At 37.0% G+C, this 26,616-nt stretch overlaps 1 protein-coding gene across 1 annotated transcript in view; it reads left to right on the top strand.

The window, feature by feature from the left end:
• PRKCE (protein kinase C epsilon) overlaps positions 1-26,616 on the top strand; it is a 300,359-nt gene that overhangs the window by 194,546 nt on the left and 79,197 nt on the right. The window contains exons 8-10 of the mRNA XM_075749068.1: positions 1,054-1,150; positions 2,832-3,046; positions 4,338-4,511. Coding sequence (XP_075605183.1) covers positions 1,054-1,150; positions 2,832-3,046; positions 4,338-4,511 — 486 coding nt within the window. The remainder of the gene's footprint in view (positions 1-1,053; positions 1,151-2,831; positions 3,047-4,337; positions 4,512-26,616) is intronic.

Genomic DNA, 26,616 nt, shown 5'->3' with positions numbered 1-26,616 from the left:
GGCTTTTGATTTAGAAGTGCAAATCATCTGTTCTGCATTTTGATATGAACTTTATTTTGACCTGCTACAGTTTTGCAAACCTGGAGTCTGTATAGAGTCTAGAGGGATTTCACCTTTTTAATTTTGAGGAAAGAGATGTGACAGAGAGACAGTGTCTAACACAACAGTTCTAAAAAACATAAATGTCTCTGTGGCTCAGAATTGGCATCAGATAATTGATTGATTGAGACACAGCACTACTTTGTAACATTGTAAATGCTGATAAACGAGCCAATGTGCTGACTCTCATGAAGATGAGCTGTTGGCCAGATGACGGTTCCAGAGTTGTTATCGCTGTTATAGGAAGGGCTAGGCTGTTCTAGAAATAAAAATCATAGGTCATCCCAAGTACATCTAAAGCTGATGGAGTTATTCTGGATTTGTAATATGTATCCTAGATCAGAATTTGGCCACACTTTCTACCTCTGTTTGCATGCTTGTGACAACAGACCCATTGCTCTCACTATCAGAAATAGGCACATTGTACCATAAATTCTTAAACCATTGACATTTGATTCTGTTCAGTTTCCTGATTATTGCACACTTGGATCCCATGTACACTGTTTTAAAATGTTACAGAAACACAGAAAACTCAGGAATGAATTAATTGATCTGTGACTCCTGGGAAAAAATGATGTCATGTTGTTATTGCATGAGTTAGTTTGCGGTGCTTGCTGATGCTTGTTGCAGTTAAATGTATTTACCAGATAGGTTTCTACACAGGCTCAAGGTGGCTATCCAAAACTTTCCCACTCACTGGGGTGCTTCATACGTTTATTTCACCTTAAGAACCTATTTTTCTTTAAATTGTGGGTTCTTTCTCTGTATTATGATCCTCCATTTGATGTGATGCCATCCACTGTGTGGTTGAGGTCCTGCCAGTGAGAATCTATTGAGGTAGAACATCTTCACTTTCCTTCATACTTCTACTTGCGAATTGATGTTGTTAAATTAAATTTCCTCTTGGCACAGGAGGATCTCATAACTGAGTACCCCTTTTGGAATTGTTCTTAGCTAATTGCAGGTGCAGAGACTCAACAACCAGTTCCTGGAAGTGCATCATCAGAAGAAGATAGGTCAAAGTCAGCACCAACTTCTCCATGTGATCAAGGTTGAACATCTCTTTTTATTTCCTAACTGATATATATTGTCACATATTTTCCTTCTTTATGAGGAATAAAAAAGCTATCATCCCCAGCCTTTGTAGAACCAAATCAACTAAGTAGTTACCACCAGAAAATGAAGCACTTAAAGTTACGAACTGCAAAAACTTTTTTTAAATGCCTACTTCTCATTTTGTTTAAATCTGTGAAATTAAGTGGCTTTTAAAGGGAAAATTATAAAACAGTAATCTTAAAGTATTGTTTACTAGATGAGTCCTTGCCTAATCAAATACCTCTATGTAAGGAGGTTATATATTCTACTGTAAGACTAAGAACATTTTAAATAGTACCACAGAACTTGAGAGACCCTTTATCTATCTGAAAAGGCTCTATCTGTTGTTAATTTTTTGAGATGAAATTACCTCCTTGCAATTCCACGTTGAACACTTGTGGTAATAAAAACTTCCATGCAGTTAGACTACACTAGTGTGACTGTGTGGTTTCTAGAGGCTTTGTAAAATCGTGTTTCCTTTCAGTGATTTTTTTTTTTTCACACATAGATTTGGAGATTAAAATATTTTCACCTTCACTGATATGACCTGATTCCATTGAGCTGAACAGCCTGATTGACAGAACGTATATGTCAGCAGCACTTTTTGAATCTGATCTGATTGATGTTTTTAAAAATCAGAAGTTTGTGAGGTATCTTATGTACCATCATGTCTGTAAAGTGACGAATGAAAAATCTTTACACCAAGACATAGGAAGGCGGATATTTTTGTGTCAAATTCATTGAAAATTATTTACAGTTGAGAAATTTCTCACCCTCATTTTTAGAGACTTCCAAAGCCCTGTGGTACTAAGTACCGTAAGACTCTGAGTCCAGAACTGATTTAAATTTGTCAACTTTTGGTTTCATAGAAAGCATTTTGATTAAATAATACGTCTTAAATATTTGATGTTTTGCTTAAAATAAGAACAAAGAATTTGTCTAAATTCTGTCTTAAATTTCACTTTTGTAACTGTCCAGTAAAGTTGCTGCTTCCAAGGCCATCAGGCAGAAGTACTATGCAAGAGTTTGAGGCAGACCCTGAGGTCCGTTAGTCACCAGGACTCACTGTGTTTAGCATGGAGAAACCTTCAGATCCATTTAGTAGATCTACACAATTGCTGCTTGAAGTGGCACCAAGAAGTGGTCAAACACTTTAGTAGCAGGTGTCTGATAACAGCTGGAGTTGAGTAAGATGCTCCATTCATGTTGACTTCAAGGACCTGGGACACCCAACTATCCTTTGAACTGTTGAAGATATGACTTTAAGTTACTTAAGCAGGAAGATGAGTAAGTGCTGCAGGAAGATAGGAGTATTCAAAACAAAGTACTTCTGTGGTGCAGGAACACCCAAAATCACTTAAACAACTCTTTGGCCGCTATTCTGACTTATCTGTCAAGTTTTGGATGTGTCATTCTCTTCAGTTCATTTTAAAAAGCCACCCTTCCTGTTATAGCAGGATTTTGGCTGGTTACTGTAAGGTGGAGAAGCAGTTTGCTAAATACGTATTCTTTACCACAGAATGCTCTACAGAGCATTCAAGGATGATGAATGTCCCTTCCCAAAACCGATACAGACTAACACAGGCTGGTTTTCTGACGTTTGGTTAAAACGATCACTTTTTCTCACATATTCACAGAAATCAAAGAGCTGGAAAACAACATTAGGAAAGCATTATCATTTGACAATCGGGGAGAGGAACACAGGGCAACAGCTACAACATCAACAGACAACCAGCTTAACAAGCCTGGAGAGAATGGTGAAAATGGGGAGGTCAAACAGGCCCAGACCAAGCGAATAGGCCTTGAAGAGTTCAACTTCATCAAAGTATTAGGGAAAGGCAGCTTTGGCAAGGTGGGTAGCCCTTTCCCCCCACCCCGGCGTGCAGGCTTTTTTTTTGACTATACTGCTTTGAAAGTATTCATAGTGACATTCAGAAAGTGCTTCCACCCCAGGGGTTTCTTTCCATTCTTTACCCATTGGGTAAAAGCAGCTTTTACCCCACAGACTAGGAATATCAGCTTCCTGATCAGCTGACATTTTCTGTGCTTTAGCTCACTTCATTAACTAGGGTCAAGCCTTTTGAAACACAATGTCAATGTTTCACTATTTCAAGATATTGGTAATGAAGTGAAGACATGCATACAGTTACATACATGCAGTTCAACAAGATTATTAGTTGTGGCGAAGGAGGAAAAATCAGCCCAAGAATAATGCTGTAGAGTTCTGAGTTCATTCACTTTCTAGATAATATCCAGTTCAAGTTTACTTGTTGCTCAGAATGGGTTATGTGCTTGTTTTTCCTCAGTGGGTGTGTTCAGTGCTGGAGGAAGCAGAATACAAGCATTTCCACTCAGATATGACGAGTGCAAGAGGCTTAGAGAGCTGCCCAAAATACCACATCTGCAGCAAAGATGTAACGCACCCTTCCCACAGTAGGGAATTGATGAGGGTGGAAGGGACGTTGCTTTATTTACAGGGCCTATAGATTTTCTTTTCACATTGCTGTGCACTGTGGAATCAAAGAGGAGGACTGAAATGTGAATCTCTTTCACAAGTACGCTCTTCCTTCCTTGATACACAGGAACTGCAGATGCAGGGGGACAGGGCTGAAGCAGTTCTTTTGTCTCCCTGTTTTCTAATCCTTTCTCTGAAGATTACACTGGCTCCAAGCCAGAACTGACCTTAAACAGAGTATAGGACTTGAACGTCAAACAATAGTAGTAGTTAAAATCAACAACTTTAAAGCGGCCAGAATGGTATGTGGGATTGTATACTAAGTTTGTCACACACAAATCTTGCTACCAAAAGTGGGAGATAAAAGTGGGGAAAAAATTTCTGTTCTATATCAACTTCCTTCATTTTTAGTTTTTGAGATCTCATTAATAGGTACTCATTAAGATAATTGAATGAGGGGATAAAAACTTTCTCGTCTGCATTCTTAACTAACAAACAAAATAGATATCATCTGTTTCAAAGTTACAGAATACCAGAGGAATCTTTTTCTAAAATTACATTTATTTTATGAATATGCAACTTCAGGCAAGTATGTAACTGTCTTTGTATTTCAATTGCAAACTCATATGCAACCCTGCATTTATGGTATCTGTTCTTCATATGTAAACACAATTTCTGTGTGGTTTAGGTAATGTTAGCTGAGCTGAAAGGAAAAGATGAAGTATACGCAGTGAAAGTCTTGAAGAAAGATGTCATACTTCAAGATGACGACGTAGACTGTACAATGACAGAAAAGAGAATTCTGGCATTAGCACGGAAACATCCATACCTAACACAACTTTACTGCTGCTTCCAGACGAAGGTAAGCCACATAAACCTTTTACCAGTTTGTGCCCAAGGAACAATAGTCACTATTTCCAGAATAAAGGACAGCAACATAAAAAGTACAGCAATATTTAAAAAATATTTCTGAGAAGTTTTTGGAATGTCAGCATTTCAGTAGTATTGAACAGGAGTACTGGCTGCTGTTAAATAGCATAAATACTATTACCTTGTAAGTACCAGGAGATGGCAGTAAATGAGTTAAAAAAAATAAAAAATAAAACCAAAACACATGCATAAAACACGAAAAAACTACTGAGGTGCCATTTTCTGGGTTTCTTCTGTACATTAATAGAGCGTATCACTTATTGAATTGAGTACAAATGTTCTTAACATCCAGTATTCAGAGTAAAAGTTCTAATATGGTCTTGTCAGAAATGAGATTATGGCAGAACACTCATCTTTTTGGTTTTGTTGTGCTGTGCAGCACACAAAATGTTCGAAAAAGAAAAGAAATATGCATACTGCTGATCAAATAAGTTCCTATAGTGCTAATGCCACTCGTGCTTAAGGAGCAGGGAGAAGGAAAGGCAGAGCAAGCTGATAATGAGAGCCTCATCCTGTGGCATGTTCCTTCTTGGTAATTTTTCATACAGAATTCCTCTTCATAGCACATGTTTTGGATTTGCTGCTTAAATGTAAGTGAATATTTGGATAGTGTAGTTGACTCTAGATTTGAATCTAGTCAAAATGCTTGAAACTAGTTGTGTTCACAGTATGGTTCTGGTTTTCATTTTTCAGTCCTGTATTTCTCTCTTGTCATTCAGCTGAGCTGACAATTTTTATCTGGTTGTCCAGAAAGTTTTATAGACAAAAAAAAAAACCACCAAAAAACCCACAAGGTGAACACATCTTGCAAATAGAATACCAATCATATATAATTGAATTTACAGAAGCGTTCTTTATTTTTTAGGCGCTTGATAAAATGTTTACTGTTTCAAAGAACTAAGGCTTGAACTTTTGCCTGTTGAACTACATGTGCCATTCATTTCAGTGGGATGAGTTTTTGACCTGTAAGGAATAAGTTTAGACGCTAGTGTATGTGTATGTTTTAAATAACACATTTGAAAATCAATCAACTTCCTTCAAACTTCTGGTTTGTTTGGATTTTTTTCTTTCTTTAAGAGATTACATATGAGTGTTGGAGTCAATGTAATGGAAAAGTTTGGCAGATTAAATGAATAATTAAATTAGCATATTGAACAAAATTAAGTTACTAATGATGTGTATGTGTGTGCATGTGTAAATACCTACCTAAATTCACATATTATAACTAAAACTATGGCATAAATGAGCAATAATTACGTGTGTAGAATTACAGAAAAGCTGTGACTAAAGCAAAGTTGTCAGGAAAGATAAATAGGGCAGTGGGAAAGCCATAGGAAAATGGCTAGCATAGGTTCAAGATTATAATGTGCTCAAATATGCAAATAAGAAATGTGTAATATGTTTATACAGTTCTGAAAATAGTGAAAATGCATTAGCATTTTATATGTTTTGAAGTTGACACAAAAAAATAGCCCAGGAAAGTATGTATACAATTTATGTCTACGGAGGATGATTCATACGTTCAGGCTTCCATTTCATTTGAATATATGTGTGAACATACTCTTTAAATGTTTTAACATACTATTTTTAAATCTATAACCAGAATTGAACGTAGCATTTTGGATGGAGAAAATGATAAAAAGATTGTACTGAGGTGAGCAATAAATTCTGTGAACTGTGAGGGACCTTCAGGACTAAGGCAGACTGCACTCCCTGAAGTGTAAATAAATGTAATACCAGCCTGATGTGAATCATGTGGCAGAACATCGGTAAAGATCAGTTTTACATTAAGTGAATTATGGTAGAAGGTTCTCCTGCTACTTCTCTGGTTTCCTGGAGATTCTTTCCTTTTGTATTTCTCATCTGTTCTCCTCGCTTTTGTATCGTGCTTTCTGCCCTCCTCTCTGCTCTCCAAAGCCATTTGTCAAAGAACGATACTCAGAAATTCTTCTTACTATCTTTTCTCTTCCCAGATCTCTCGACCAGAGAGAAACTGTAGTATGTGGCTTTGTTTGAACTCAGAGGAACTGATAGTTACATGATTTATAGTTGCTAGTCATAGGCTAGTGACTCTTTTCATACCACCAAAACTACCCGATCAAATTAAAAGTCCAACAGAAAAATTGAAGGGTTTTTTTTGAGTATGGCCTATGAACATTTTGCAAAAAACTCTTTGTAAAGAAATAAAAAAAACAAAACATATGTAACACCAAAAGCAATACATCTGCTAAAGATATAAATTATCTATGAATGACAACAAATGTTAATGTACCAAGTAAATTAGTCACTGAATGATTTGCTCTGGTTCAGTGGAAAAACAGGTAGAAAAACTTGCTCGAACAAACATGGTCTGTGGTTAAAAAAGCTTTACTGAGACAAAGGCTGTTGTACAATAGAGTTTAAAATGTGTTTAACAGTAGTGTCTGGTTACTTACACTGCAATTGTATGTTGTGCCATGGCTGCTGTACTTTGCAGAACTGGTCCCTGAAGTGATCATGCTGGAACTATATTTTACATTTCAAGTAGAGCATATTTGTTGTATACACCCTGACTTAGTGGGAAGATTGACTCAGTGTTCATTGTCAAAGCACTCAGAGGTTGACTTTATGTAATGAGATTACTTGCTTTGTTCCTCTTCCATAAAAATCTGAATGTATGAGTTTGATTTTATATATTGCAGTGTTTTCCTACAGTAATAAGGTGAAGACACTGCAGAAAAGTTGCCTAATACACTTTTTACATGAGTATGCTTCAGTGTTTGTTTTTTACATGGTGCAGACTTTTCATTAGTATTGTCTACTAAATTATACTGTGGCTATCACAACGAGTAAGGGATCATACTTAAAATCATCTCGGAATTCAGTAATCGTGCCAAATAATGGCTAATAACAGCATAACTTATGCACTAATGTGGTTTTGGCCCAACATATCTGAATTTACTTTTAGCAGTCCCATCTAGCATCCTTATTTTAAAGGAATATTCTTGGTACTGTTATTTCTCATGTTCCTTCTTAATCCAAAAGCTAACTTTGATCAAATCCATTTGCTTTACACCCATTGGAAAAATGAGCCTCCCCAAGAATCAACATTCTATATTAAAATTATATATATTCCAGTATTGTACTTCAGGGATTGTTTTGTGGTCTTCTGCTGTGACCTGGCAGTCAAGAGAGCTGTGTTCTGTTCCAAAGCTTGGGATAGTGTGAGAAGCTGATATATGATGTTTTGTCTGCAATAGTTTGAGGTATGAACTCAGTAACCCAGTCCTACACATTAGAAATGAATGTAAAATCTATGGGCAGGACCTCAGCTGATGAGTGTTTTTACGTGGAAGGAGCTCAGATATTTTAGTGTAGCATATCTTACAAAACCATGTCACAGTTGGATAGTATTTTTCAACACTCCTATACTATGGCAGCATTTCCCTTCTTGTTTTGCCAGAATATGGTCAATGCATCTATCAGTGTCTTCAGAGGTTTCATTTCCGTTTTGCTTGTGGTCTGTCAGCTGGGATATAAATGAAGAATACTGCGTTCTGTATTTGGCACTTCCATAGCAAAACTTGTCCAGGGCCTAACATACAGGGTACAGAATTTTTGTAATAACTGACCTGTACTTATCATCATCTTTGATTTATTCAGGACTTCATTGTGTCCTTTATTGAGAAAATGTCAGCTTTTTTCAGGACTACTGCTGTTTACATTCTTTTTTTACTCTTCCTCCTATCTTCTCTTTCTCTTCTTCTATGTGCTGGTTCCTTGTGTTTTCAGCAAGGACTATCTTACCTGACAATAATGCTGGTGCTGCCCAATTCCCCTCTCCAGTGTCCTCTTCACTTCAACCTCATACCATGCTTCAGTGATCAACTGTGGAACAGTATCAACATTAGGTTTTATTGCTAATGCTTCAGTCAGGTGGCTGGCAAAGGGGCGTTAAGTATTTCTAGAGCTATTTTCCATGAAGACATTCTTGTATTTGTGATACTTTGTTCACAATTGGAAGTTTCAGAATTGTGAATATTGAAGTATTTTTTAATGGAAAGTTGAAATTCTACAGAAGAAAGGTATAACTAGCATCACTTTATTCCTCCTGCACCTCTGTCAACTTTCTTCATAGTACTTAAAATTTTCTAAACCCCTACTCTATGAGATGCATACACATATATGTGCACACCCTATAATTTATAATGAATTATTCTAATAAATACTTTAGAAATAAAATGTTTATTTAAATATTTAAGATAGTGAAAGCTTTATTATGATAATTCACTATAAATTTAGAATACTAGGGAGCTGCTGCTTTTAACTTCTACCATTTGCTATTTTGTCCAACTTCTTGAAATAAGACAAATTTGGACCAAGTGCTCTCCTACTCTTTTCAGACTACTGTCTTCAACAAAATTTCTTTGTACGCAGACATAGTAGAGAGTACTGTTAGTACAGAACAACGTTCCTGTTGAATGATAGAGATGCATAACTTGTAAAGGACCTTTAGTCAGCATTATAGCTATTTCTATTAGAGAAAACAAGTAATTAAATAAAGGATAGAGAAAGTCAGAAAGTCAGTTACTACATGTAAATTGTTAGACTTATCCCATCCATAAAACCTTTTTTTTTTTTTTTTCCCTTACAATTGTCTGTTCATAGCATAGCTCCTGAGCTGACCTGCAAGACCATTCCCTTCTTCCCTGTGTTCTGGTGTTGTAAGATTGAGATTAGCCACATGACAGTGGCAGAACTGAAGGATGTCTAGGAATAGGCTGTAGTGACCCTATTATGACTATGACGATCCCTTAACTGTTACATTCTACCTGGTGGCTTACTACTGGTTTATCCTAAATTGTAAGTACTGTGCTTCAGGTACTATTCCTTTCTGTGCATTTGCACTGTATCTAGCGCACTCTGGGTAATGCTAGAAGGCTGGCATTTATAAAGCTAAGATTTAAGAGATTTTGGTTGTTTCAGCTGTCATGATAATCCTTTGGGATTTTTGGCAAATCTCTGAACCTCTTTCTGCATCAGACCCCTCTGTAAAAACCAAGAGTAATCAGTCCTCCTTCTGCTCATGGCTTGTCTTCAAATGTATCCAAGGAGGGTTTGGAAGTCCAGTAGTACGATATTATTACAACGTACAAGGATCAGTATGGAAAAGTGGAACATTGCAAAAGGTTTAAAATGGAGTTACGTTTTTAAAATGACTTGTTTTGTTTGCGTAAAAAAATGTAAAATAGCAAAAGGAAAGAGAATCATATGCTTATCATGTCTTTAAGTCATGTTTTCTAAGTTAATTTAAGAAGAATCACTGTAGTGATTTTGTGTGACCAAAACTATCTTTGGTACTGTAAAAGCAAGTCTTATTTCTCTTACATGTATTTGTACAAAAAAGTCAGTGTCTTCTGTAATATAATAGCTCAGAGGAGTGTCATTTATGATATACAGTGCAAATTAACCTGACTGGCCACTGTTACATTCATCTGGGACTAATCAGAGCTTATAATCCATTTTATCTGGTATTCTTGTACTTTTGTTGCTAAGCAGCTAAAGCCATTATGCAGATATTGCTATATGGGTGTAATCTGTTTAGCACAAGTTTGCATTGCCTTTTATTACTGATTAGTGTCAAATTAGAACTTTTTAGGGCCCAATTCTGTTCCTTGTTATCCCTGCATCGGTGGATTTGTACATGTGTGAGACAAAAGACAAAAATTAGCCTGTGTATTTTTAGCTACTTCAGTGCTAAAATATTTTAATACAATTTAAATATAAAATTATTGACAAAGGTTTCTTAATGGTAGGTGTTAACTATGGTAAAAAGTGGAATAAAGTGGTAGGCAAGCATGGAACAATGTTATTTTTACTGTTTATATTCTGGTATCTTTTAATATACATTTTTACATGTTTATATTCAAACTCAGTTTTAATCTCTTATTTACCTGTATTGTTATGTACGCATATAAACAGAATATGTGCAATAGTAGCTATTTTAAATTTCCAGCTGGTTTCTACAGGCAGTTCATATCGTAAGAAATTAAAATGAACTGATACTGACTCATTCTTCAGAATATTTCCTGAAACACTAGAAGTTAGAGTGGTATCTGGTGATGTCTCGTCTGTCATACAGTCAAAAAGTCATGTAAATACATGAAATTTTGGCAGAATAAGGTTTTTCAGAAATTTAGCTGCTGTGTGTGTTAAATTTAGATTTCCTGTTGACTGCTACACAGTACAAATGCATTGACCGTGATCCTTGTATTGTCTAAAAGTAGACACTGTGGTCAAGAATAGTTGGAACGGTGAAGCTGATGGTTAAATACTGTAATCATTGTCTCTGACACACACAAGCCCCTGTTTCCAGCATGATGACCCGGTTTTGGGAAACTTGCTATTATGCTGCTCAGTTATTGCTAGCTGCTCTTGAAGGATTATTAAAGCCTGGTTAGGTCACTGAAGATTCATTGTTCACATTAGTCCTTTTAGTGTTAAACTTCAAGTCAGGCTATCAGTGCAGCCAGGCTCATCAAGGGCCCATAGGAGAAATTACTCCTTCAGCATCAATCAGAAGAGTCTAAATGCTTCTCTTTCAGACAGGAAAGACTTTTATTTTGTGATGTAGCACCCAAACTGAACAGGACTCTTTCACACCCTCTCAAAGCTAGGGCTTGTTCCTAGTTTGCATGTATAAAAGTGAGTGCTGCAGCTGCAGCTCCATGGATCGCTTTGCTGTAACCGAGGCCTCGACAACCCCGGGAATCGTCCCGAGTCAGCGTCTGTGGCCAGAATTCACTGTAGCTACCATCATGAAATAGGTGAGGGCAAGCTGGAGTTTGTACTGATTTTATTTATCTTGGTCCTCATGCCTTCATATTAGGGTTTTAGAGTTAACTGTGCCAGTAGTTCACTGTGTTAGAAACATCTTAGTGTAGACAAGCGTAAAATTCAACTTCAAGATTTTAATCCTGATGTGATCATGTACAGACAGGAGGTTTTTAGGATAACAGGTGGAGCTATGGGCCTTTTAGGTACTGTTTTCATATCTCTTGGACAGAGTAGCTGGAACTACATATTGCACACTTTTCCTCTTGAGAGAAATGTGTTTCTCCAGTTGAGGCATGTTTGAGGGGAGGAATGTTCAGAATATCTACCAGATGCTTTGCCAGTAACTTTCCTGGCAAGTCTGTCTGTCTTGTACACCGTGCTTTAGCAGACATCAGAGGAGACAGGAATATTGTCATCCAAACAGGGCAAAGGGGATAGCAAGCTTTGAACAGAACTGGAGTAGACCCATCCCTTACTGGGTCCACAAAATCTCAGTATAAGCTTTGCTCTATGGCTGGGTTAACATGCTAGTCAGTTCCTCATCTGGCATTCTTAATTGAACAACTTCTGTGGAAATGCAGTAGTGTTCCTCATCCAGCAGCATAATTGAACAATGCTGCTTTAAATGAAATCCTGCAGGTTAAGGCCGGATTGTGGCTTTGAGTTTAGTTTCATCTCGGGAGAGAGGAATGGGAAGGATAAGGGTAACCTGCCTGGTGGCAGCAGCCCTTGGAAGAAATGTGTCTGCTTGATTTGCAGCAGGATCTGTCACCCTGCAGCCATGTGCCATGACCCTTCTTTCTGTCCTTCCTCTGCACGTAGGTCTCGAGACCATCCTCACACCTGGTATGGGATCCCCCTTTTGGAGAGTAGAGACCTGAGGACATGAGCAACATGAACCCACTGGCCCTTTGTCGTAGCACCCTTTGTGCCTTTTCTCATATTTTATAGCTGTAAAGAGCTATTCACATTTTGCCTCTAATGACTTCAATATAAAAATAAAACCTATCTTTAAAATAAGTGGAAACGTAATGCTCGCATGGGTAGCTATCAGGATGCCTTGTTTATGCTAGTTAACTGTTTTAAAAGCTTTTTAAAGAATGCCTGTTTTACCCAAGCGATTGTGGGAAAACATTTAATACTGTGTTTGTTAGGTGTTGCTCTTACAAGTAAACAACTAACACACCCCAAAGGAAGAGTCAGGAAAGAGGAAACTGCATATAAAATTTGATTCTTCTGCAGCTTCTTTTCTAAATGCAGGAAATGATTCTCTTTGGAATTCATTTGGGGACTTTAATACAATATTTTTTTTTTTTTTTGTAGCAACAGTAAGCTTAGTAAATGATAATTGTACACGAGAGAATTTCACCATGGGAAAGAAGCAGAATTTACAGAACATTTGGGTTTGCATCTTTAGTAAAATTTTCATTGCTTTTTTTAGCATGTACACAGAGTAATTTTAGATTTGGCATAACGTCTTCTGCACTATACACCATGTGTGAGGTGGACCAAACTTGAGTAGGGTAGTATCTCTTCTCAAAACCACACCATCAGATTCTTTTTATACTGTTAATGAGTGTGTGAGAAGATTTTAAGGGAATCCAGTTTATGCCATTTTTTCTCAGTTGTGCTTGAGTACTTAGCAGAAACACGCACACTTTTTTGATGGCAGCAGGGTTTAATCTTGCCTAACTGCTGTGGGCTAAGAATAGTGATGCCCAGCCTACAGTCTCATGCTTGTGTGTGGGGAAGCATTGTAGAGAGCTGCTTTGTGCTCCCAGGTAAGATGAGCCCAAGGCCATTCTGTAAGCTGAGAAGTATCCAGTGCATTGTTTATCTCCTTAAAAAAGATGACAAGGAAGGTGATCCTTAATATCAACTTAACAGTTAAGTGTGTCTCTGGAGGAGAGCAAGTGGTTCTCACATGTGGGCCTGTGAGTCCGCAGCGTCTCTACACCAGGGCTGAAATTGCTGTATAAAGGGTATGCACAACTTCCATTAACAGTAAGAAACAGTAAACGTAGATTTATAAAACACGTACATGTAAACTGTATCTCATCATTAATGCTTTCTGTTCTCTTCTAGTAAACTAATCAGTCATTAAAAAGTAATTGTTCAGAACTAAGGAAACCTGAATAATAAAGAGTCCTTTCAAGTCCCGGCTGTGCTTATTAATAGAGTAGTTCATAGGAATGCAAAGACTTTGGGAGACCATGACTGTGAACATTAGGTTTTGGACTCTGCTATTTCATCTTAAAGCTAATGGCTATGAACTACTGTGAAACACTTTTCTTTTTCCATTCTCCACTTTCCATGTCTAAAAATGTGCATAATCACCTTTAAATGAGACTGAAAAGAGGGAAAGGGCTCTGAGTTTCAGTTAATGTTCCTTTCATAGTAAGTAGATTCTAATTATTACTGAAGCATGAATTATTTATATTGTGATCTCAGAATATATTCCATTAGCATATCTGTTACAATATAAAACTAGTATAAAACTGTTTTAAATTATTTCCCAAAGGAAAGTCTTCTGCTTAATTTGATCACAGTCTTTCTCTTCCTACATTGCGTATCATAAATATTTTACTTTTCCTGCATCGGGTGTACTAATCCATCTTTTCCTGCATCACACAGTGTATTTAATAACTGTAAGTCTCTTTCCCATGCACAGTGACTCCCTGTGTGTAAGGTTAGCTTTGTTGCGATCAGACCACTAGATCCTCTAAGGATTAATGAGGTTTCGTCGGAATGGTATGACTCTTAAAAATAATAATCATCCAATAACACTACTTAAATAATTTAAATAATAGCAGTAGCTATGCTGGAAAAAAATCTTTCTTCTTTTAAAGGTAGTACAGTATGAGGGAACTCAGTGTTCGTGGAAGGCACTCTGAAAGTTAGCTTACAAACTTAACTACTTCAATTCTGTATGGAATAATATCAGCTAGTAGAAAGTCTTCATATTTCCATAGACTAATTTTTAAGTTGTGACCTAGAGTGGCCACCCCATTTTATCCTTAATACATCCAAGAAAGACCCAGTTACTGTTCTTCCTTTCAGAGTATGTATACCCTTCCAGGTACACAAGAAGGAAAATTGTCCTTTTAGGTGCTTAAATTTCCATTCAGCTGATAAAAGGATGAAAGGGATCCATTTCATAATCTTCTATAAATAAGTTTTTCCAAAAAGCTTTGCAGAATCACACAGGATAAGTAAATTCAAATACTGAAATTGATAAGTGGATTCTTGAAAAGTCGATGGTGATACTTATTTTCTCTTTTCTATCCTCAGAAACCCAATATTAATATAATCTTGCAAAATTCTGCCCCTTAAAACTGCTTCCGGAATTGTAAAAAAACCCTACGTCCTGAAGATAAGACGTGCTATTTTCTTCTGTGCTGCTTTACTCTTTTTAGAGGGTTTGGATGGCTTAAATGATGGCAGAATTTTGGACAGTGTTTCCTGTTGTCTGACTAATTTATACTTGTGAATTGCCAGGGGTTTCAGCTGTGTGAAGCATATGCTTTGCCAATAATTAGTCGTGTTCTGGAAACAGGAAAGTATGGAAAATAAAGTAGATACAAGTAATGCTTTTAAAGGTCACTGTTGCATTTATAGAACTACAGAAATCCAGACAGTGAGGAGAGGTGTATGAATAATGACTTTCAATAAGTATTGAAAAAGCCTGGCTCAGGTAGCTCATGTTTATCATATAGAACAAAAAAAATCAGTGCGTGGTGCTTACACAGATCAATGGATATTTATAAAGAGCTTCATGTTCAGGAAGGGTTACGAAAATGTGTTGAACAGAGAATGTTATATGTACACTAGGGATTTTGCATATATTTATCAGTTTTCATTAATTCTGTGTGCTCGTGTAATTTTTCTCTTGAAACGTGAATTTTTAACCTCTTTCTAGATTCCTTTCATCCTCTTTTGGAAAGCTAATTTATGCAAAGGGCCAAAGAAAAGGCAATGCCAGGCTCTGATCTCATGAGAGATTTGTTTGGCCCAGTATCCTGTCTCTAGCTGTGCCACAGCAGATACCCAGGAAGAATGTAGGCACAGGGTAAAGCATATCATGACATTTTTTTCAGAATACTATCCCAATATCAAGAGATTGATGACTTGGGCATTTCCTGAGCCAAAGGTGGTGGTTTTATATGTAATGAGGTGGCATCTTTGCACATAATATTGTTTGTGGGAAGTGTTAAAAGCAAGAAACTCTTTAGAAATGTAAATGTTGGACAGCACTGTGCTCTGTTCTCCACCTGGAGTGGAGAAATCCTCTTGATACCACATCTGCAAACAGACAACCCTATAGTGTAGTATAAATATTTATAGCATTTCTTTTTAACCATATTTCTGAAAGTAGCGTCTATGCCATTACAAATCTGCAAACTGATGTAGCTGCACCATTTCTCTATCATCTTCTACAGTAGTGAAATATTGTGTCTGATCACCTGGAAATAGCAGCTAAACAAACTGAGGTTTCTCAGAAAAAGACAGGATTCCCTACAGGTGTTTTCATATGTGTTTCCGTAATGTATTGTTATGCATACATTAGATACAAAAAGTATTACATGCTGTATTACGGGTAAATAGTTCATAATAAATCTGATAAATAGTTCTCAAGTTACGTTTTCCATTACTAAAAGCTAAGGTACTGAAAGAAATAGATAAGTGTTACAGTATCTCATGCTTTCCCATCAGGAACGTAAGCAGCGAACCACAGCTGGCAATGTCATGCCAGAGCCAAAAGGGCATCATGCATAATGCATTAGACTTAATTAAGAAGCATGCCAAGGAGTGATGCCATCCTCTTTTCCTCTTTCAGATTTTCAGTCTACAGTGTTCTTTTGTTGAATTTCTAAAGCAGAAATGAAATAAAGGTTATTTTAAACTTATTTCAGCCACTTTTTAGCACATTTATCTGAGCATTTCTTAAAGAAAAGGTAGGGTATAGACAGCTTTCAGAAATGAGAATAGCTGTTGGATATATTGGTGAGTATAACCCGTGGATTCATTTATGGACCCATACAGTAGGAGAAGAAGTTCTAAAAGAGAAGTTAATTAGCTGCTTTGGACATCCAAGAAATCTCACTTGTTGTATATTTAGACAGTCAAAGGGTAAAAATGAAATAAAGTTTGGGCAGGAAAAAGTGCTGTCTTCAGGGATTTGAAATTCAGTGTAGCCCCGTGGTACATTTAGCTCCTGGAAAGTATACTTTGGTTGCATTCAGATGTGAGAAACTTGGTGGTCATGTTGCTGAGAGCTCATTTATGCAGGCTTGTGCCACATGTTCGCTTTGTGCGCTGCATATATAAACATCCCCTTTGGGCTTGCAGTATTCAAGAGCAAGTCCTTTAAGGGCAACTGCTGTATTGCAGCAGCATAGGAAAGGGAGCTTGCAGAGCTTTTCTAGCATAACAAGAAAGAGGAAGATCATATCTAATGAGGTTTCTGGATCAGAAATAAGGGAGTTTTAGATAGGAATCTGAATTTAGAGAGGCTTAAACTCACCAAACCTCTGAACTTTTGGAAATTTGCCATGAATCTGTGGGAAAAGTTAAGAAAGAATTGTTGCTGGGTGATATGCCCGAGGAGATTAACTGCTTTCCACAGTGCAGTTCAATGTGGTATTATTATATAAAACACTCGAAGTGGTTCAAATATCCCTTAGGCTAACATGTAATCTCAGCCACATGTGTAACCCAATATCTGAGTATTGTTTCACTCTGCTTTTTAACTGGATTTAGACTGATGATTTGGGTCTATGAAGCCACAGGCAGCTCTCTAGAACCTAAAATATCACCAAGTTCAGGATTTGATACACAATACAGACTTCATTAAAATTCGTTAACCATTATCTAATTGCACAGTTAACATCATTCTGCAAACAGCATTGACAGAAAGGAGGTTTATTTACTGGCCTTGTCCAGGGAAAAGTAATGTTTTATCCATTAGCAGTATGTTGTTTTTAAAGTTGTTTACGTTCTTTGAGGAAATGCGGAAGCTACTGCTTGAAGAGGTTAGAAGACACATGAGTTTATGGGTTCTTTTTGAAAATATTCTTGAAGCGAATGCTAAATTACGTTATTCAAGTAACAGACAGCTGAGAGAACATTGTGTCTTGGCAAACTGAATTTACTGTGTTACATTTGAATAAAGAAATCTAAACTATGAAAAAAAGTTCCCAGATTTTATCATGATACAGTGAAGAATTATATCGGGTTTGTGGTCCTACCCACAAGTTTTGTTTGCAAGTTACTGTCTTTGTCAAATTACTGATGGTTTCAGAAAGATATACAGACTACACATAAAATTATTTGAGGGTTTAAGTAGAATGCTTAGAATGTTAAAAACATGGTAATCTGCTAATGAAAAATTCTGGTATTTTTAATTACTTTTCCTTCTTTTTCCCTGCAAGGGTAGATGTCTGTTAATTTAACAAGTTGCAATTTGTGATCTTTCCTTAAAGTTCTCCTTTGAATTATATAAATTGTTGTCCCATAGAAACCTTAGGTTATAAACTTCAAAGGAGTCTCATGAAGCCTCGAGGTGAAAGTAGGGGAAAATTTCAAAAAGACCTTCTCTCTCCTATGGATCTAAAGACATGGGAAATTGTGTCAGTACAACTGAAGTCTGCTTTGAAATGCTGGGTTAGCATGACCTCAAAGTACCGAATGGGAAACTTCCAATCACTGCTGGTGTACTTACTGAATCACAGAGTGATTCATGCAAATTGTTACCACTGCTCTTTTGTTCCTAATTCCAGAGAACATTTTTTAATGATTAATATACTTTTTCTTAGAATGAAATATTGCACCGGGCCAAGGTTATGGCATGTTTTATTCCCTGAACATGTTTGAGTCCAGGAATAGTTGTAGAAATGCAATGTGAAACCACTGGGGCAAATATAAACTACGAGTTCAACATGTTGTAATCTTACAAAGCCAGAAATATATCCCACTGATGTTCTTTTTCTCCTAAAATATGAGATTTCTTTCTAATTCTTGTTAGTTACCAGACAGATTGCATTGTTTTGCTTATCCTGCTTGCTGTGTTGGTCTGACAGTTCAAGTCTTGTGGCCAGAGTGCAGGTTTTGATCTTGAACTAAGATTAAAACTTTGCCCTCTCTTTGCCTTGTTTTCAAGATACTGATGGCTCTGAACAAGAAATTGTTCGTATATTATGTTCTTCGATATACTGAAAAGCTTTGCTGCTTCAGGGACAGAACACCCGACAGCTTGAAGTTTAAAGCCTAAAATTGAAATTAGAAAAATAAATACAATCATGCTTATCTCTGATACACAGAGTAAAATCAGTTAATTTATAATGAAAAGAAAGATAACTTTTTTTTATGAGAGCTCAAACTTAAATACATTTGTCTACCAGAAAGAAGAGAGAGAGGTACTATGTGTCAGCAGTCACAGATACAACTACTCATTTTTTTAGAAATTCAGCAAATACCTATGATGGGTGGTCTTTTAAAATTTTTAGTTGCAATCCTGTTTGTATTATCCAAAGAGAATGCATTATTCATGCATTATTTAAGGAAAGACATTTTGCCTTAACTTTACATATGTAGTGAAAAAAAATTCCTGAAAGGAATTTTCCGTATCTTCTCAAACTATTGTGAAATTTCCATCACTCCGCTGTTCATAAATACCATTGACTTTTTCATAACTGATGCTTGTAATCTCACCAAGCCACTGGCTGTTTCTGCTTATTTTCTTAATTTAAAAAGCCGTTGAACCTACTTTAAAACTTGCTGGCGTAACACACACAGGATGGGATTTTTGACAGGTAAGCAACACAACTGAGTGTATTGGCATTCTTCATTTTTACTTACTACTTATCAAAACCTGTAGTTGGTTTTGCATGTTTTTAATCTTTTTATGTTCTTTGTAGTCACTCTTGATATTGAGAAAAGGGTACTGAAAGCTCTGTCTTTAAAGTCTTAAAATCTGAAGTTCATATCATCATCACTGTTTGCATGGAACAGTTAAGTGAAGCTTAAAAGTTGTAACTGAAATTGTGATTTGATCCAGACCTCATAAAAGTTATTTTGCTTTTGATCAGGCTCATAATGATGAAAGCAAGATATTGTGTCATGGCATAGTATAAATTTTAGGAATGTTTCATAACATTTGACTGCTGCAGTCTGTCATCTGATGAGAAAGTTTGTGGAAAGAATACAGAAAATCTACTCAGTCCGTATCTGACAGCCAGGTATAAGTCGTTGAAAACTTATTTTCAGGATATTGCCCAATTTGTGTGGGGTGGGGGAATTGGGTTTTGTTTGTTTTAATAGTGACTGCATTTAATTCGATGGAGCTGAAAAAGTGAAATTAACTATTAAAGGGCTGAAAAATGAAAAATAAACAGTTTGAATCTGTTTGTACAAAACCAAAACAGCGGTGTTTTATTCCAGGCCATTTGAACATTGACCAATGAATAATGCGGTTTCATGATACGTGCACACCGATCTGAGACCGTGGTGCTGCTGCTGGCGGATGAGGACGTCTTCCCCTCTGCTCCCTCTTGCCGGGGCTACCCCATCTTTCCATTGTATCTGTTCCAGTGAGCCCTTGTGTGGGTGAATTGGATCAGTTTGCTGGTAGAGCTGAAAACTAAAGTTGCAAAAAATAATCTGCGTGTCAGTGAGCAGCTCTAACCTGCCTGGCCCTCACTGGTGCCTGAGAGGCAGCAAGTGGGAAGAGGGCTGTTGCTCTCCTCAGTAGCAGTTCAGTGGTGGGACAGTAAGCCGGCTGTGAAATCCCATGCAGCCCTGCCTGTCCAGACAGCAGTGGATTTCCTTCTTAAAAGAGTGATAAGAAAATTTGAACTGCAGGTTTTTTACATTGATGTTTTGTGGCTGTAATCACCTTAGATATGATCCTAAACTCTTTATTCTCATGATTGCTATTAAGTTGCTCATGAGAATGGAAAACAAGATTTGTGGATCAGTTTTGATCCTTTTGAAGATAATGGTTATATTCCCACTGACTTCAGAAGGGTCAGAAACATTAGCCTTCCTCTTTTTTTTGCCATGACCAGAAGTACGTATTGCAGATGAGATGTGTCATTTTGTCATCTGTTAGAAATTCAGCTTTTGGCACTGCAAATATGTGACAGCATGTGCAATTGCTATTTGGTTTCTGGGTTTGGGGTTTTTTTTAATTTTGTTTGTTATTAATTCTAGTGTTTATAGTCAGCGAAACCTCCAGTAGTAGTTGTTATACTAAAATTAATTATACTTTTAAGGTGACATGCCATAATTTATCCATGTCCATCTTTGGAAGTAATTATTTCACTTCTGTACAGTATTAGATTATGTGGATTAGACGGTATGTTACCTATGCACTAGAGAACTTATAATGGTTGATCCCAAATGGAATGTAAAATATCCAAATGTGGATTTTTAAAGGACATGAAAAGAAAATTGGCCAGTAGGTTACTGTATATCAAATGCAGCACTTGGAAAACAGCTAGAGATTGCAGAGCCTTTGTATAATAAAGTACACTGGTGTTGCCACTCTCCAGACACATCGATCTTTCAGGAACTTGCATATCCTTGTGTATTCTCCTTTCTTCAGGCAATTTTGTCTGAACTTTCTCAAATATCCCCTGTGACTGCCTGTCACTATCTTCTCGCAGGACTGCGAGCTCTCTAGGCAGGATCAGCCCCGCTCCCTGAACACTGCTCTGCTTAGCATCACTGCCAAGCACATGGCTGCTGGTTTGAAGTCTGCAATCTTGACATCCTGTGTTTGAACAAGGCCTGACTCGGATAGATAGGTACAAGTCTTAACCTGCTGGCTACACTTTGTGCCTTACCCACTGTTACAGGAGTTTTGGGGATGAAATGGATAAAATAGGAAGGGCGAATAGACGAAATGACATGAAAAGCATGTACAAGTCAGTTTGCCGTTGCTATTTTGATTGTATTTCATGAGGTGTTTTCTTGTAGGTCTTGAAACCCCATTGACTGAGTATTCATACACACTTTTTACTACTTTTTGAAATAGTTTCTGCTTCCTATTCTAAATCAGAAAAGAGGATGCAGGACAGTATGTTTCAGGAGACAGAAAGAGGTTAGTCTGTCACTGTTCTTCTGGCCAAACCATGTCCACAAAACATTTGCAGGAATATGTTTGTATGTTCATGCACCCAAAGCACATAGGCTTTTGCTAGAATATATTTCTATCCCAGTTGTTCCAGCTTCCCCTATGTACCAGTTAGTTATTTTCATAATAATTTCTTTAATATGTCCACTATAATTTTAAAACTTTTCCATCTGTTTAGAGAAGTTTGTCTTTTAAATTTGTTCCAACTGTCCAAAAAATCTTGGCTTGCTTCTTGAGTTGATTTGAATTTTCTTATATTCTTTGTGATTAAAATCGCATTCACATTACAGATGAAAGCTAGATCTGTTGCAGTGATTTTAAACATGCGTTCTACTTAAATTCATTAATATGTACTAATAGAAGAATTATTTTTTTTTTTTTACATTCCTATATGACTCAAGACTAGAGAAACCGTTCAAATCCCACATAAAAATGCTTTGTACTGCAAAAAAATACATTGAAATTCATTGACACTGGGAAAAAGAATGCTGGTGTTGAAGGCTTATGACTAGTGATACATGGAAATGATACCTGCTGGTCATCATCTAGCAAGAGGAGGGTCACACAGATGTCCATGTGGTTACTTTTCTGTGTTATAACACAGGCACATTTTTAGTGCAGAGAGAAATTACCTGTGTGAAGAGAATACATAGGAGTATATTATATTGGTAAGCTGTTTCTATCTATCTTTCAACAGATAGATATAAAAAGGCTCTTTTTGCTGTAAACCAACACTATACTTGCTGGAGGCTCAGTGACTTTATTTTTCTTCCAGTTTTCAAACCACAGAGTCTTTTAGCTTTCTATTTCCGACACTTCAGTGTGCTAAAATAAATATTAAGCTCTGTCTTCAGACAGCTTTCAAGATCTATGAAACTATTGATTTACCTAGATTTAGAGATGGATTAGGTTCTGTGTACATCCACATTATCTCTGTCAAGAGTTCTTAAAAAAAAATTCCCTAAGAATTCCAGTAAATTGCTTACACCTTCAGCTAGGTATCTCCTGTTGTGTATTACTTTAAATCTAGAAACAGCACAGAGATTTTGAGTCAGGCTTGCTACTAGCAATTTTTTGGGCTGGGGGTTTTTTTGTGGGTTTTTTTGTGTTTGGTTGTTTTTTTTAACATATGCACCAGTACTCTTGCTCACCTCCATTAAAGGTGTTTGTTAAATGCAAAATTTTGTCCTAGATGTTGAACTGTGTGTGGTTTAAAGAAAAGAAATCTAGGTTTGCACTTTTAATGACCCAAACTTTCATTCATCATAGAATTCTGCACTTAATCTGTTCTAGGATCTCTGCCATAATCTTATCGCTTTAATTATAGTCCCCAAAAATGCAAAAAATGTTATATAACTCTTTCTGAACTTGTTTGGACTTCTTATAGACATGCTTATGTGGCAGGAAAAACATTATGCAGTCCAACAGTGGCATAGGGGAAAAGTCATGCAAGCAACAATTGGGATCTTATTTTCTAAAAAGAAACTTCTAGAGATGTGGCATTGACAAGAAATACATTTTGAAACATTAAACATTAAATCCAAAAGAATAGTTTTAGTATAGCTCTCTGAAAAATGTAGACTTCCAAAGACTGGAGTTGAGTAAATTTGAATTCATCAAATTGAAGTTATTGCAAACTTCCTGGTTTTTCTTATGAAGTCAGATTCTAATAGATTAAAAAGGTGTGCCATAAAATTGCTTGCATCATCTTCTATCTGTAATTTAGAAAGCTGTCATTTCATTGTTTTCATATAGAACTGAAATCTATTTGGGGTTTATGCATGTTGTAAAAATCTAGGCCTGTAGCTAGAATCAGAAATACTTTCTGCCTTGTCACATTGTATAGCGTGTCTACATTTCCTTTCGTGGGGTCCCTGAAAGGAGTGACTTTTAAAATAGTGGAAAAATTAAACCATTCCTACATATTCTTGCCTGTGCTGAGGAAACCAGTTACAAGTTTGTCATTAATGTTGTCATAATTATAAAGCTAAAGGCAAGGAAAAAAAGCAGAACTTTTTTATTTTCAGGCAACAAATCCTTTTTGTGTGCGTGTGTAGATTAAAGGTTTTTAAGGGCGTTTTTGTAAGAGCTACTGACATTTTAGTTGTTCGTTCTCTTTTTTTAAGTTCCCTTGTTTACTTGTGCATGATTTTTCAGTGTCTTCAGACTCAATTTTAAGTCTGTCATATTTTAATACTTCTTTTTTTTTAAAAAATGTCAAATAACAGGTCATGTAATCATAGTAAAATTTAGGCTTAGAAGGGAGCACTCCACCTGTCACGCACGTGTGTGCGCACACACATACACACACGCACAGGGAAAGCAGGGTCAGTTTGATCAGTCTGCCCTGAGCTGCAAGGTCTCTCACCTTGGCAGTGCAAGCAAATCTCAATGTGACAGTAAGGCAGGGCTTTCGCAGAGAACTCAAACTCGTTTGGTGGGAGCATAATAAAAGCAGTTTCTGCAGGGTTAGCCTCGTGATAGTCCACTGTGTGTTAAAGTGTTACGAGAAATTCCATCATGTATCAGAAACATGTTGGCTGTTGAATAATTTCATGGAAGTGGTATGTAGCTGTACATATTTGTGGGTAGAGACAAGAGAGTGGCAAAATGCAAGTGTTGTATAAGTATTTTTACTGATGTTCAGGCAATCAAAATTATTGGAAAATACAGCATATACGTTGGACCAGGGCAATCGTTCTTGGTGAATAGCACATATGTTTTATAACTTGAGAAATTGTCTAGACTCAAAGAATTTGAATGTCAAAGCTGCCATTAAGCCACCACCATTATCTAACTATGTCACGTTAATTCATAACTCTTGTAAAATCTATTCTATGAACTCCACATCTGTAATGTACAGGACGTGAAGTTGATGTTTAGGAACAACCTGCTTGAATGGGTATATTGGGTTTTTTTAGTAAATCTCCAGACTTCCAGTTCTTGCATGTTTTGTCTTTGAAGATTTTGGGTTACAGTCAAGAATAATCTGGGCCTTTGGAGAGGTACGTCTCATTTTCATTTTGATAACGGGGAATTGCTTGTGTAAATTCTTGGATTTGGTGGTTGCCACGTCAGAGTTTTACTTGAAGATCATAATAATACAGAAAGTCATTGTTTTATTTCCCATTTGTTAGAACTGTAAAAGTCACCCATGTGTAATTGGTGATAGTGAATGTCTGCAGTACCAGTCACATCCCTGTATCACTAACAGAGTCTGCCAAAGGAGCCTGGGGGCTTCCACAGGTCTTCTCCCAGGAGCAGGGGACTTTCCTGGCTAGTTCTCCAATTGCCCTTCAGTTTGTAATCCTTTTTCCATTAGTGGTCCTTGTCTGTCCTAAAAGAGGCTCCATTCAAAGTGTAAAACCCTGTGTGTATAGTTGGCAATCCCCTCTAAAATGGATTTTTAAGAACTTTGCTTGGACAAGGACTGTCAGGAGTTTGGCTGCTACTTTCAGACTGCAAAGATCATCTTCATTTATGTTTAGAATGTGTGTACACTTAACCTTCTCATATCAGGACTATTTCTTACCAGGCAATCTCTCACTTAGTATTTTTAATTTGTTTTTTTCTTGGAATATGTAAGAGTAACATGTAGTAGCAATATCTGGGGAGATCACTCAGGAGTTTGAATTTCTAGCCAACACCTGCATCTGAATTACTGCCTCTGAGTGGAGAGTGACTTCTGAGCCCTCCAAAGCTGCTGGAGCATTCATTTTGGTCCCTTCCACCCTGGCTTTTTTTTCTTCTATTTTTGATAGGCCTAAAATAAATATTGCCGAGGTATCCAAGAATCCTTGGGGGGATGGGGGGGGGCAGTTAGTGTATCTCCTTACATGGCCCTTATCACAATAGAGCTTGTGCTAAACATTCCTATGAGGCAGTGTCATGATATTTAATTGCTTTTTTATTTCTTATTTTTATTTCTTATTTCAATTTTTGCCACACTTTGAAATTGCTCAAACCCTCAGGTTTTCTGCAGCAACAAGTTTAGAGGAGAAGAAAGGATTCCAGCCATGAATAGCTCCAAGAAAGTATGCTGGCATACAAAGTATCTTATATAAGTCGGATTTTTTTTTTCTTCCTCCCTTTTCTGCCCAGCCCCTTTTCTGTGCTAGTCAAGGCCTTTGTTATACCAATAGCCCAGCTGGATGCTACTTCCTCTGCTTAAGTGAAGTTGAAGAAACCAGCTGCTGCTTAAAAGAAAACTGCTTATTGTTAAGTTCCCCTTCTTCCCCCTGCCAAGGTTAAACATGTCCCTTCTCCGTCAGCACCTCCAATGTAATGTGTCCCTAGATATTGTGGGGCACGCCTTCACGGATATAAACCTAGTCTTTACCACGTTACCTGCTGACAAGGCAAAAAGATAGACAACAGTTTCTAAAGTTGACTTAATGTTAGCCAGCCACGCCAAGATTGGTTTCCCTTCCTTTAGAGGATTTTTCCTATCCTCAGAGTAGTACAAGGTGAAATTCTGGCTCTGTGGAAGTCATTGAGAACTTTTAGGAAGGTGTTCGTTTCAGTTTTCTTACTCTGCCTGACTCTCCTCAGCACTATTGTAAGGAGCAGTATTCTTCCCACTTCTTTATAAGCCTCTTAAGGTTCTGTATAAAATCTTGTACTTTGAAACTTTCAATACAAGAATTTGCATTATAGTTCCCCATGACTTTTTAGTCCAGTGATTCACTCACACTTACAGCCAGTAAGAAGTGATTGGCAAAGAATACATTAATATCTTCCTCTATATGCAAAAAGCTACTTTTAAAGAAACTGATCACCAAAACCTTTAGATGTTTAGCTTAAAAACAAGACCTCTATAACTTCTCCTCAAAAGCTTATCACGGAACAGTGAGGTAAAGTCATATAGCCAAACACTCATAAGTTGAGGAAAATTCACTACTGTACTGAGATTTCCTGTAAAATTCAGCTTTCTGAGTATTCAGTATGATGCAGTCCTTAATTCCATGATTGCCTACATTTTTATCCCAGACCATTGCTGTAGTAAAAGAGAAGGTGTCTTTTTTTCCCTGTGATAATCACTGCTATGCCTTGTTTAAGTACCAAGTATAAACCTTACGCTGATTTA

This window comes from Balearica regulorum, chromosome 3, assembly GCF_011004875.1.
Source record: "Balearica regulorum gibbericeps isolate bBalReg1 chromosome 3, bBalReg1.pri, whole genome shotgun sequence".
Classification (NCBI taxonomy): Eukaryota; Metazoa; Chordata; class Aves; order Gruiformes; family Gruidae; genus Balearica; species Balearica regulorum.
This window is presented reverse-complemented; position numbering and strand designations above follow the sequence as displayed.